General features: G+C 39.5%; 1 protein-coding gene across 1 annotated transcript in view; it reads left to right on the forward strand.

Moving 5' to 3' along the window:
* Positions 1–235: 235 nt before the first annotated feature.
* The window catches only part of ocln (occludin), a 30,512-nt gene continuing 16,084 nt past the window's right edge, over positions 236–14,663 (forward strand). The window contains exons 1-4 of the mRNA XM_016990914.2: positions 236–390; positions 3,342–3,430; positions 5,067–5,787; positions 7,560–7,718. Of these exons, the coding sequence (XP_016846403.1) occupies positions 3,381–3,430; positions 5,067–5,787; positions 7,560–7,718 (930 nt within the window). The 5' untranslated portion in view covers positions 236–390; positions 3,342–3,380. The remainder of the gene's footprint in view (positions 391–3,341; positions 3,431–5,066; positions 5,788–7,559; positions 7,719–14,663) is intronic.

The following is a 14,663-nucleotide window of genomic DNA, read 5'->3' on the forward strand; positions in this document are numbered from 1 at the left end:
AGGAACAACCTGTTCGAGGCTTGAAGCCGGAGAGTTTCAGGTTAACAGGTCACGGTGTCCAAGGAAGAGTTTCCGCTGCCTCTGATCTCCTTCTCTTTTCCCCCCGTGCGTGGGCTTGTTTCCCCGGGTGACTCTCAGTGAGCCTCGGGGCAAAGTTAAAGCGCGCAGAGAGAGAGAGAGAGAGAGAGAGAGAGAGAGAGGAGAGGGTGGGGCTCCACTTGGCCGCCCCGCCCTGGGCTCAGGTATGCGGCCGACTGCGCATGCCCCGCGTGGCTGCGGGCGTGGCGCGCGCCCTGCCTCCTGCCCGGGATGCGGGCGAAGAGGAGGAGGAGGAGGAAGAGGAAGGAGGGGGCCATTGAGGGAAGGACAGGCGCCCAACGAGCAGCACAGGTAGGTCCGTTCCTTCCTCTGGGAAAGGCCAGGTGGGCTGCCTTCTAGCCCTCTCAACTGGGCTCCCTCCTGTCTCTTGCTTGCCAGCTTCCCGGAGGCTCTGCTCTCCCTTTGGTGGAACCAGTTCTTCCAGGCTTTTTTTTTTTGTTTTGTTGTTATCTCCAACTTCTGGCTTCTGTGGCATTGGTTGTTTGGCTTCGTGGTAAAACTTGGGAATCCGCCACCTGTGTTGTCTTTTCTTCCCCAGCAAACTTTTAACCTATCTAAAAGTTTAGTTTGGGGACTCCCTCTCTCAAGACTCCTTGCTTATTATCCATTCAATAACTGAGCGATTCTCCTAAGGTTTCTTTTCCAAGTTGGGTTTCCCTTGGCGACTACAGTGGTTTCAGGTGCCTGCCGACCATGTTTACTTCTCATTCGTTCCCGTGCTAATAACTATGGGCCCTTCCACGCAGCCATATAACTCAGAATATCAAGGCAGAAAATCAAAAGGCAACCTGGCAAAATGGCACTACCTAAAGGAATCCTCCACCTTGTACGACTGTGGAGCAGAGCAGGCAACTCTGCATCTGTATGCTTTTCCTCAATGCCCTGTCTCATATACAGAGGAAGGATTGTTTGAGGCTACAGACAATGCGGTTGCTGTTGCTTGTTTTTTGGTAAAAAGATATTTGGCCATTTGTGCTCCTTCTATTTTTATCAGTTTTATATTACTTTATGCAATGCTTTTCATACGAAATAATAATAATAAAATCCCACATTAGCTGCTTAGAACTGGGACATCTGAGTTCACACAGCCATATATTCCAGTTCAAAGCAGATAAGGGTGAGGTTTTATTCAGCTGTATGGAAAAGGCCTCTGTCGCTTATTGTGTTGTTGAAGGCTCTCATGGCTGGAATCACTGGGTTGCTGTGAGTTTTCCAGGCTGTATGGCCATGTTCCAGAAGAATTCTTTCCTGACGTTTTGACCACATCTGTGGAAGGCATCGGCAAAGGTTGTGAGGTCTGTGGAGTTTATATATCTGTGGAATATACTACCGTATACCATTCAACTGTGGACAAGTCTACATAAGAACCACCAAACACAGCATCCACCAAGAAAATCCAGCAAATGCTACATTTGGCAAAGGAGAAGAGGGATCCTCTCACCTCTGCAGTTCTCTACTGTATACCATGTAGCTGTGGGCAAGTCTACAGAGGGACCCCCAAACACAGCATTGCCCAAACACAAATCAAGGAGCATGAAAGACACTGCAGACTAATTCAACCAGAGAAGTCGGCCATAGCAGGGCACTTGATGAACCAATCTGGACCTCATATTACTTGAGAACAGAGATGCTGGACCACTCTAACAACCACCATGTGAGACTACACAGACAAGCCACTGAAATCCACATGCATGTGGACAATTTCAACAGAAAGGAGGAAACGATGAAAGTGAATAAAATATGGCTGCCAGTATTTTTAAAAAACCTCTAAAATTAGGACAGTAAATAAAGAACAAAACAACTCTGAAAACAGAAATTTCAGACATGAATCAGTCAGGGACAGCTAACACCTCCCAACAAAGGATTCCCCCAGGTAGGAAGCAGCCAGACTTAAGGCTGAAAGGCTATTCAATACTAATCAAGGTGGCCAATTTAAATATTCATACCTGTCTCAAACAGACAAGAGTTCTTTCTCCCACCCTGGACCTTCCACAGGTATATAAACCCCACTTGCTTAGTTTCCTATATACCTCACAACCTCTGATGATGCCTGCCATAGATGCAGGCAGAATGTCAGGAGAGAATGCTTCTGGAACATGGTCATACAGCCCAGAAAACTCATAGCTACCGTATGTCGTTTGTCTTGATATATTGTCACACCTTCCAGGCAACCATGAAGCTAAATGAGTTTTTTTTTCATGATATATGCTTTTATAGACTACAGATTCCTTTGACAAACAAATAAAGGCCGCATTTTCTGGTTTGAACTGAAATATATGTCAGTGTGGACTCAGATAACCTAACTCAAAGCAGATACTGTGGGATTTTCTGCCTCGATGTTCTGGGCCCAAAGAAACCATGGCCCCAAAAACATTATGCCCTCATATTAGTCTTCAAGGTGCCATGTAAGAATGTGATAATCTATATATGTTTTTATATCAACTTCAAATATCGACCTCAAACTAAATACTGGTATATTGAAAAGGTTACCTTGGTAGATTGAAAAAGTATATAGTATGTGTTGTTTAGATAGAGCTGTTTCATCCGGCAGGTGCTTACACCCTCAAGAACTCATTTGTGGTGGTTTCGCAATTGTTTAAGGAGCAGTTTTCTTGTGCTTAGAGCTGTGCTCTCAGAGTAATTGCCTATAGGCTGTGCCCTTATTTCCTATCCTCAACAGCCTTTAAGGCAGGCATGGGCAAACTTGGGCCCTCCAGGTGTTTTGGACTTCAACTCCCACAATTCCGGTAACTGTAGTGCCTTGTCTTGACATTTCTGTTACCATATCTCTATAAGTCTGGATTGGGCTGCATTGGACAAATATATTTCCAATCGCTGGAGAAAGGAACTAATTAAGAAGCTGACTACAAAACCACATTGGAAGACTTAGAGATGCCTAGAGAGATGTTTTTTCTTGAAATATCAACGTACTCCAGAATGACTGGAGGAAATTGACCATAAGGTCACACTGGGTAACTCAGATTCCATTTTAACCAAATCTGTGAATAATCAAATCTGCACATGTGGAGGGACAACTGTAATTCTGCCTTTGCGTTCTCTACATACTCCTGCCTAAAAAGATTTGCTATATTGTGTCACTGAATTTAATTGTAATATTGTACCAATGAATTCAGTTGAGAAACGTTACTGTTTTATAAAAATAAACATATTTAGTTTCAGTTGATTTAATATAATAAAGATAACTCATTAGAATGTTTGACTTTATTTTTTTCTCATTTTAGACATAAAATCTGAGAACCAAGCAGTCCAGAGCTTCCACTATGTCTTCCAGGCCTTTTGAGAGTCCTCCGCCTTATCGACCTGATGAATTGTAAATATAATTTTTTCTGTTCTTGCCATTTCAGATAAGTAGTGCACACTGCTAAAGATATAAACACTGGCAACTCCTAATATTAATTGTGTAAACTGTAGATATAGTTGTTATTACGCTGGATATTTTTTTCCTCTAAAGTCACTGCACTTTTTAAAATCAAAAGTATACAGTACAGATTGAGTATCCCTTATCCAAAATGACTGGGACCAGAAGTGTTTTGGATTTTAGAGTATCTTTGGAATGATGGGAATCTAAACACAGTGTTCAGTACTCCAGATCCATGCCTCCTGCAATTTCAGAGAGACTTCTGTCTCTCTCCAGATTTGCATCTCATTTGTTTATTACTTCTGTTGTGCATGAAATACAGAGGTTGAAAAGAGATTGAGGATCTGAAAGGCTGAGAGCAAAAGAGACCTAAAATACATGTATTTGGGAGAGATACAGTACATATTGTACAAATCTCCAGTGAGCTTGCCAACAAACTAACAGACACATTACAGGGAGCTGCCCCTTGATGATTGGTGGCAAAATGTTTTGGATCCTAGAGTGTTTCAGATTTCCATATTAAGGATGTTCTACGTAATCTGGATACATTTTAAATTTTGCTCTCTGTATGTAATGATGGATTTGTCTATAAGATTTGAGAGATGTGCTGATAAATTGAGGAACCTGTTGCCCTCTAAATGATGGTGGACAACAGCTCCCATCATCCCTGATCATTGGCTATGTTGTGTAGGGCTGATAGAATATAGAATCTAATAGATTCTGGAAGGTTGCAGGTTCCCCATCCCTGGTGTAAATAAGCTTTCCCATATTATACACTGCATTATCCCACCTGCAAGCTGTTACCGCTACCTTAGTCCACTCTATTTAGGCAAAATGGTTGCCAATATGATGGAAGGAGGGAAGATGAGCCATTTGAATAATGGGAAAATTAATTTGCTTAACAAGCAGGTTACTGCAAACAGAAATCTTAGTGAGAGAGTCCATAATAAATATTTATATCTGGTCATGAACAGCAACGAGTAGATTTTAAACAACAACATTTTAAGCCTGCTCCATCCATTCAAACACAATTTCTTTTTAACAACTTGCTGTCTAAGACATGGCTTACTAGTGCTAGAAGCCTGCTGGATTGAAAATGCAAAGTGTTATGTGTTGATATATTAGCTGTAACATGTTGAACCTTGAAGTTGTGCCTACTAAATGGGAACAAGTTCTGGTTTTAAATCACATAGACTTAGTTCAAAATAACTTACTTAGAATCAAGGCGTTCTTGTTGCTCACAGAGCTGCTAATCTTCACTGTTTGGGCATATTATGTTTTGACCGGCGAAGATTAGCATCCTGTCAAAACATTACACCACCTGGTCTTCTCATGTAAAAACATGTATGCTTTCTGCCAAGTTGTTTACCAAGTCTGCCAAACATTTAATACCATAATATGTAGAAAAATGTGCTCAGGTTTCCAAATGTCTGGACTGACAATTTCACCTGAAGTGCATATAAAGTCTTAAACATACGAAGTACACTGTTGTGTGTGTATGAGGAATCTAGCCCAACCAATTTGAGTTTTCATAGTTTTATTAAAAGGTTAATGGTTCCTAACAGGCATTCTTGCTTTGTTTTCCTAGCAAACCTTCACAGTATCCTCCAAGCAATAACACGTATGGTGGTGAATTCAATTCTCAGCCAATGTTTTCTCAGCCTGCATATTCCTATTATCCAGAAGATGAAGTGCAACATTTCTACAAATGGACTTCCCCTCCAGGAATAATTAAGATCATGTCAATTATGATAATAGTCATGTGTGTTGGCATCTTTGCTTGTGTTGCCTCCACATTGCCTTGGGATATGGACTACTATGGAGGTATGGGAACTGGTATAGGATATGGCTATGGCAGCTATGGCGGCACAGGTTTCGGAAGCAATTACGGTGGTTACAGTGGCAGCAGTGGCTTTGGAGGTTATGGTGGCTATGGCGGCTATGGTGGTGCATATGGCGTTGGAGGGAATTATATTGATCCTCGAGCCGCAAAAGGTTTCATACTTGCCATGTCCGCTTTTTGTTTTATTGCTGGATTGGTGGTTTTCGTAACTGGCGTTACCAGGACAAACATGTCCAGGACAAGGAGGTATTACCTCCTTCTGATAATAGGAAGTGCCATCTTGCTGTTCTTGGTATTTATTGCTACAATAGTATATATATTGGCCGTCAACCCAACTGCACAAGCTTCGGGATCAGCGTTCTACAATCAAATTTATATGCTGTGCAGCCAATTCTATTCACCTACAAACACCGGGCTCTTCGTGAATCAGTACTTGTATCACTACTGTGTGGTTGAGCCTCAGGAGGTATGTAAATCTAATAATATTATGAATGCAAATGATTTGTCACATTTGTATTCTGAATCAGAGTAATTGTAAAAGCCTAGATTTTTATTTGAATGAGGTTGTTCCGGTCTCTGAATACTTGTTTGGTCTTTGCTAGCTTATGCCACGGTGTAATTATTTTTATTTTTCCCCATGCTAAAATGATGAAGATGGAAATGTTTGAATCTTATTTGCCTAAGTTATATTCCCAGAGACAGATTAATGAGTCCATATGATGGATGTGGAAACTCAGATTTAAAGTGAACAGAAACAATTACGTAAAATCAGGATTCCAACATATGGCTGTACTACACCTATCTACCTGAGTCAGCCTTCATGAATTTTCATAGGTTTTCTAAGGCAAGGAATACTTAAAGGTGGCTTTGCCAGTTTCTTCCTCTGAAACATTTAGCCTACAGCACCTCAACTTCATATCCAAGTCAGATTACACTTATACATTGTTGGATAAATCTGTCTACTCTCTTTAACACTCTCCTTGAAATATTGAAACATTTCCTTTCAAGCTGCTGGAGCCAACAATACATCTATCCATTTAGCTATTCTTTTAATTGACTTTTTGATTTGTCCTGGGCAATTATATGAATAGTCACGAATTCTAGATACATTGTAATTGTTTTGAGTAAGCTTCCATTCTCATTCCTGTAGAAAGGGACAAACCTGAATGTTAATGATTAACATTTTAGGTCTGTGGATCATCAAGAGGATTTGTAAAATCATCTGGAGACATTAAGGAGATGCCAAATAGTTGCAAGCATATTTTGAAGACATAATTATACTCAAATTGGATTTTTTCACCTAAAGGATTGGTCATAGACATGTTTGCCAAACTGTTCACTATGTTCAGTACGAACTGTGTTAAATGCCTAGGACTGCTACATCAGTTATTTTTCGGATGGATGCAGAATTCAGCTGAAAGCTTAATCTTTGACCTTTTGAGAGATTTCTGCAAAGGGGAATGTGCAGGGCAAGGGAAATGGCTCTGAATGTTCTCCTATTGCCCTTTTTGGAGACTGATTGGTGATCTGAAGATTAAAAACAGACTCGGGAAAGAGTGAAACAATTGGAGCTGATCAAGCAAAAGTGTCGTCTGAAGACATATTGTAGTTTTGTAGGATTGTTTTAGCATCAGTCATACTGGTATTAGGAAATCTAATCCAAATCTAATTGAATGGAGCAAAAAAAGGAGTTTCTATATACATGCATTATGCATTCATTATAATTTGTGGCTTTTGCCAGTCAAACACATGCAAATGAGCATGCCTACAGTCCTGAGATGAAGTGGCCTTAGGATGCCTTTTTTAAGGCACTTGTTTAACCTCATGGCTAATTGAACCAAAGATTATACAAAATGGCCCTTGTAATTAGGAAAGCACGTCATGTCATGTCACCTTTTGACATTATTACTTTCTCAACTTAGCTAAAGCTTGAACTTCTGGGAATGGAAGTGTGTCAGTGTGATGGATTATATGGCTAGATATGTATAAGGAAACTTCCACCTTTGTTGAAATGCTGGCCTTGTTTTGTTCACAATTGATTATTAGTGTGCTAACTGAAGTTATAGAATAATCCTTCAGACAATCCTGAGAGGCAGGCTATTGTTTTTAGTACTGGCTATCTAGCAGTAGCTGTTAAAGGAATTTAAAAGGGGCAGACCTCATGTTTAAGTCTTTTTTTTCCCTTGAAGGCATTAAAATGTAATATAACATCAACAAATGTATTTGTTTATTTCCTAGGCAATTGCCATTGTGCTAGGCTTCCTGATTGTTGTAGCTCTTGCCATAATAATATTTTTTGCTGTGAAAACCCGAAGTAGAATAAATTACTACGGTAAACCGAATATTCTGTGGGATAATGTAAAAAGCTACGAGGAGGCTCCCAATGTGGAAGAATGGGTAAGTTAAGTTGTTTTCATAATTATTTTTGGAACTTTGAATAATTGTGTGTTTTGTGGCTATTTAAAGACACTGGAGACAGGAGTGTTGTTATCTTTTGTGGCGATACTAATTTGAACCACCTGCAAAGCAGTGTTTGTTGAAGCTGTGTTTTAAATCTGATTCCTGATAATGAGGCTAGGCAGATTGTGGTACACTTGAATGGATTAGTGTGGGAGCATGTAAAACTGCAGTTTGATCTCAAAATGAGCAAGAGGCCTGAGTCATGTACTCTTTTGAGCCGAGAAAAGTGTCCCAGGCTTTACATGGATTAGCCAACCAAGCTGACTTGTAGATGTTGATTGGCAAATCTAAAGTATCATAGGGAATTCCTTGTTGCAAGTCTGTGTCGTTGTTGTGAGACAACAAAATGTGATATAACATGTAGACAACATAAATGTAAAACCAAACATTTACAGCATCTATTTTTAAAGAGCGGTATAGCTTTGAAACATGCTTCTACTGTATTTTTAATCATCAAAATGCTCCCAATTGACTGTATTATTGTCTTTGTGCATGAAGTATTCACTGTGCACTTTGATATTTTATGACTTTCATGTGACACTGCCTTGCTTTCTTACTGGAGAGTTAGTGTAAAGAAACTGACTATTTCATACAGGGCTTTGAATGATACGAGGTAAACGTTTCGGTGAGACAGTTTCGGGGCGTGTTCTTTGCCAGGTAATGATCTTGTTTACTCATGTTTCACTCTGGCAGGGAAGGGCCAAATAAAACTCAGGCAGCAGCTCCCAGGGAAGAACTATAACTGCGCCTTTTGTCTTTATTGTTAGTCAAAAAGTTCCAAGTAGAAAATTGTAACTAAATTCTGATATTTGAACTGGCTTTATGGAAAACACGGATTATTATCTCGAGAAATCACTGCTCTCCATTGTAAAAGAGTTCTTTCATTAACTTCTGTGCTCCTATGTTGTTTTCTTACCTTCACATTTTAGGATTGCTGACACTAACAGGCATGGGCAAACTTCAGCCTTCCTCCAGGTATTTTGGACTTCAATGCTGGCTATTAGGAATTGTGGGAGTTAAAGTCTCAAACACCTAGAGGAAGGAAAAAATTTGCCCATGGATGCTAAAATAATGGCCCTCCAGGTGTGTTGGACCACCACTCCTAATGGAAGGGCTGTGATTTCCGGAAATGTAAAAAGTTGTAGTCCAAGATACCTGCAGGGCATTAGGTTCCTCTCAGATGTAATTCAGAATTACTCAGACACAGGACTTGTGCAAATGTTAATTAAGCCATTTAAAGTGTACTTTATTTATTCAAAATATTACTGTTTTTCCTTTCAGGCCAAGAGGGCTTCCAAGGCAATAAACAAATAAGGATTAATTAGAATAGTACACAGATAAAAACATTTTAGAAACACATTTAAATACACTTTTGAAAATTTGGAAAAGCACTCTAAAATGACCCTAAAAGCCAGTTTTGAAATAGTTAAAACAGCAATTTCAAACACTGAATGTCATGTAGAACAGCAGTATTTTGACTGCCCACCAGAAGCTTAAGAGAGGGCTTGTTGCTGCAGTTGTGCTGAGCCTTAAGGTGCTTGGAATGCTCTATTCCCAATTCAGTGTGATGTCATACTCAAGACTGCACTTTTCCTGTTCAGGAAGGAGGAATCATGGTAGCAAGTCTTCATTTTGTCTGGGTGTCAAGACAAGGCAATATTTGCAGAGCCCCGAATATCATAACGAAATGTGCGTAGATTGTGTATGAAAAAGGAGATAATCATGTCTTGTACATTGTCCTTGTTTCCTCAAAGTTCTGTGGTAGTTTTCCATGGGAAATCTGGTTAATGGGTACTTCTACCATAATTGTCAAGAATAAATGTTTTTATGGAAGACTTGGAAAAAAAAAGAGATGGGTCACATTTGTCCCTTCACACCAAGGACCAAGATAAGAGGGTTGAGTCCCCAATATCTGAAAAACCTATACACAGTTACTGTTACTGATCACTGGAATATTAAATTGCTTTTCCATTGCTCAGTGTATCAGGTGGTAGAATCTGGTTAGGTGAACAGCTGTTGCCTAAGGACAAAATTTAGGTGTAGTCCTGAGCACATAACTTCAAATGGTAATAGGAAAAGTAGTGTTCCCAGTGTCTATAGGGGAAATGTGGTAGTGTGGTGACCTGTTTATGTCTGCATGCATGTGCAGGAAGGTTGTGGTAGGGGAAGAAGGCTTTTCTGCCTGTTGAATGACAGGCTTCTCTGATGGGCGGTATGGAGGGGTGACTTGGACTGTTAACAGGAAAAGTGATTGTTGATGCCTTTTGCAGAAACCAGCTGTTAAAAGAGTAGGCAGCACAGAATTACTCAATCACTGCAGCATGTTATGTCTTTCCCCCATCATAACTACCACTGTAGTTATGCTGCCCTTTGAACCAATGAGGTTCCAATACTAGTTAGAAAAACAATGATTACTTTAAAAAACAACCCTATATTGTTCACTTGGCGCTGGGATAAGATCTTCCTTATAAGTCTGGAATATGTGCTATGCATAAGCAAGCCTGTGATATGTGGTTTGTCTTGTCTTTATAAACCTAGTTTTAGCATTAGGACTAAATCCAGATGTTCAAGGAAGTGCCTTCTCCCTGTAATGTCCGACATCCCTTCTTGATGACTGTCGCAAGTGCAGTGACTCTGCCATTATTGGGTCAGTTCTGTAAACCAAGCTATGGTTTGGTGTTGAATGCATGCTTCTTTCTCTCACTTCCTCCTGTCTTTCCCTGCATGCTTCATTTAATGAGTTGTATTTCCTGAATTGAGACCAACGACAGTTTAATGAGCCATATTTAACAGTACATAATCATTTGCCACACACTGGAAATTTCATTAACCATATATATGAAGAAGAAAAGTACACATAACTACTGGGTTCATTTTTTGTTTGCTCATATGTAAATCAACTCTTAATCTAAATGAATCTACAGAAAGGATTTTTATAATTGTTGGGTATCTCTTTTTTCAGTATTTGGTACTTCCCATACATGGCCTTGGAATGACTACACATGTTGCATAGAGACAAATTTGGGTTTGCTTGCTGTTAATAAAACACTCAATGGTTCATTAGCCAATCACAATTATCTGCAAAGTATACATGCATGATATGTGTTTGGATTCAGATTTCATTGATTTAGGTGTGCCTGTTAAAATGACATGTGAATCACTGAGCTGCTGTGTCTTCATGTTCTAGTTTAGTCACACAAACAGGAGGACAACTTGCTCTTCTGACTGTGGAGAGACATAGTGCTGTTTACAGCCACAATGAACTGTATGTTGTCATTTCTTCTATGACACACTAAACATTCTAGGATTCTTGTCATGGCTAAATGTGATAAACACAAATGTGCTATTAATAATTATATTATTAATAATAATAATTAGCAAGGTAGATATAGGCAATGGGTGTTTGGTAGGTTTTTGCTAAAGAAAATCTGTCCTAGTTTTCTTCTAGTATGCCTTTGGTCAACAAATTGATTTTTTAAGTTGAAGGTTAGTTTGTTTTTCTTTCATATGTCTGTGTGTGTGAAAGAAGATTGACAGATACATACTAGATAGATAGACTGATCGATCAATTATAGCCATTTGTTTTTCTTACCTATTTGTATCTCACAATATTTTCTGTAGTTCAGATTTTGTCTCCATACAAAATGGATGTAGTCTTCTGTCTGACATTTAAAATAGCCTTTTTAGATTCCAGGAAAATAGGAAGGCATCCTTCTTGAAACTACAGAATAGTTCAGTTAATATGGGTACTTAGGTCCAATTTCTATTGGTTAATCCCAACTTGAATGATTCAAATTGGAACTAAATTGACTCAATTGGTGAATAATAAACCAAGGAATCGGTAAATCACATTAATTCATTGAGTCTTTTTTAATTGGGACTGAAAATAAGCCTCAAGCCTTGGTGTCCCACTCTTTTCTTTGTCCAGTCTGTCAGTCATGGAACTATACTTTCTGGACACACGTGAACTTTCTGGGTATTTCACTTTATCCTTACTTGGGGAATCTTGGTGCATGCTTATTCCCTTTAGGATTATATCACTGCTTTGTAGCTGGTGGAAAAAGGAAGCAGTATGGGACTTTTATGTCATTGATATAAAGTCGTGCTTCCTTACTTAATTTAGCAAATGCTTTCCTATCATCCTATGCGTGAATTTCTGTTAGGTCTGTGGTCTATCATTACTTCTGGTTGTCGTCATCTGGAGTTTTAGGTTTGGTGTACAGGAACCGCAGAAGCCATATCTGTAATTAACTTACCTATTAACTTCTCTCTAAGAATTTGCTGTGTCTTGCAGGCAATTTTATGGTATCTCTCCTCCTGAACTTACAATAGAGGTGCCTTGGAAGACCTAGCAAATTCCTGGGAACAAATCTCATGTGGATATGGGGATCTTTACGAGTAATATTGTGTGCCTGGTATTACTTTGAGAGTTGATTTCAAAAAGCAATGACGTTGGACTACTGCTCAGTGTCTCACAAATAGATTGACCCCTTGCTAATTAACAATATGTGTAACCATGGTGGGTGATAATCTGGAGGTTTACAATGTCTGTTTCTCCACCTTCTCATGCCAAGGAAGCTCTGAAAAACGGATTGAGTGGAGGCTAAATCAAGAAACCATCCTATGGCACTTTGTAGGCTAACAAATTTATTCTAGCATGAGTTTTCATGAACTATAGCCAACTATATCAAGATGTTGTTTGATAAAGCAAACTAGGCTAAATGGCTCTTTGAACAGGAAGCCTTTTGATCTAGTAACAGAGGTCAGTCTGCTTTGAAAGACTCTGTACTCTACTTGAAAGATCAGGGTTGGGTTTTAGGGGTTCCCCTTAATTCACAGATGGCAGGAGCTGGCAAAAATCTCTCTTAAAAGCTTGGGCTAGTGGAACTCAGAAAAAAGATTTTAAAAAATACAATAATCTTGTTTTTAAAGGATTTTTAAATAACAAATAACTGGGGTGAAACACCAGGAGAAAATGCAGCTAGAACACGCTCATACTGCCCCAGAACGACACAACATCCCAGTGATTTCGACTATGAAAGCTTTTGACAGTACAAGGGGAAATTACTTCAGATTTTGCTTTTTAAGTGAATGAAGTGTTTTTTTAGTTATGTAAATGATAACAATTCAATTTTGAATTTACCATGATTGAAGAAATGAAATGAATTCATCTTTTTTAAAAAGCACTAACTTTCCACGCTTTGCATTTTCTGGAGAAAGTAGATATGGAGATATGGATATAGACACAAATGCCTTAGTATCATCAAGATCAGATTACTGGCACATGTAAGACTGCTTTTGAGAAGTGCACAGGGAAATTAGCTGATTCAATATGTAACGGTGGAGTGCTGACTAATGCGAGTTCTTTGGTGCTTGCTATTTCATATTCATAAGCAAAAGTCAAGTGCTGATTATCAGTGTAAATATCATGTTAGGTATTTAGGGGCCCTTCCACACAGCCATATAACCCAGAATTTCAAGGGAGAAAATCCCACATTATCTGCTTTGAACTGGAATATATGGCAGTGTGAATTCAGATAACCCAGTTCAAAGCAGATGTTGTGGCATTTTCTCCCTTGATATTCTGGGTTATATGGCTGTGTGGGAAGGCCCTAGGGCTTTAAAGTACTGTTTCCTCCCATGATTCCTGTCTATTCAGTGATGATTTGCCACCATTGACAGGAATATGGGAAAGGCAGGACTTGATCATGGTGCCCAGAATGTGGAATGTCTTGCTCCAAGCAATCAATTTACACTTGAAGGGCTTAAAGTGTCCAATGAAGGCTCTGGATCGCCTACTCTGTGCCAAGATCCTGTCCCCTCCCATTTAGGCCGTTGCCTTTGATCAGAGGAAGAGTGTTGGCCAAAGCCAGCAGGTCTTAACTGGTGTTTGCAGTAACTAATCAAGTCCTGACCTTGTGCCTGGGCAGATTTGAAATGGGGAGAAGATGGGTGAAGCATTCCCAACTAGTACTTCAGCCAAGGACCCTGGGGATGTTATTAAACTCATAAAAGTCTACAACGGGAAGGAGGTATTGTTTAGTCCTCTCTCCTTCATTGGGTATTCCTGCATGGCAGGAAGTTGGGCTGGGTGACCCTTATGGTCTTTTCCAACTTCATGGTTCAGTTATTTCCCTTTGTATTACTTTCTTCTAATATATTGTTCCAGCAAAGCTATTCAAACTAAAACATTCCCTCCCTCCTTTCCTCACTTTTACTCACACTTCATGCCTCTTGTAACGTGGTGTGAAAAGCCTGACTATAATACACCATGCTATGACTGTAGAGAGTTGTGGCTTTGGGCAACTCCTTATCAAAATTTCAATCTTCTGGAGAATTTTATCTTAAGGCTGTTTGGCATGGTTGTGCCCTATGGAATAGATGAGGAAAATGTCAAATCCCTTTAACAGCCCTTGCCTCTTTTTCCTTTGGAAAAGGCTTTTGCAAATACTCATATAAAGCCTGAAAAACCAGTTAAGCTGCTCTCTGCCCCTTTCTCTGTCTAAAGGAAATCCTGAGGTGAAGATATACAGGTATGCAGTTAACTGCCAGGACCACAACAATGAGGTTTAGATGCAATCATAGAATAAACCCAACTTTTATGAAGTTTCTTGGAGATCATAGCCAGCATAAAAATTATGACATTGACAAGTGAAAGAAGAGAGCATTTTAGTGTTATTTTCCCTTTCTTCCTCCATATTCCTCAGTGACAAGTAGATTTGTTTAGCCAAAGGCCCCTTAGAAAACTAATCTGCTTGTTAGCAAAGTATTTGTCTTGTTTTGAAGGGGAAATGTTTGTATTCAAGGTCAAATGCCACTTTTTTGCTGCACATTTGGTAGTAAACCCTTGGTGGGTTTATTCCAGTGCGATGCCCACTCCTC

The sequence above is a fragment of the Anolis carolinensis genome, chromosome 2, assembly GCF_035594765.1.
Source record: "Anolis carolinensis isolate JA03-04 chromosome 2, rAnoCar3.1.pri, whole genome shotgun sequence".
Classification (NCBI taxonomy): Eukaryota; Metazoa; Chordata; class Lepidosauria; order Squamata; family Dactyloidae; genus Anolis; species Anolis carolinensis.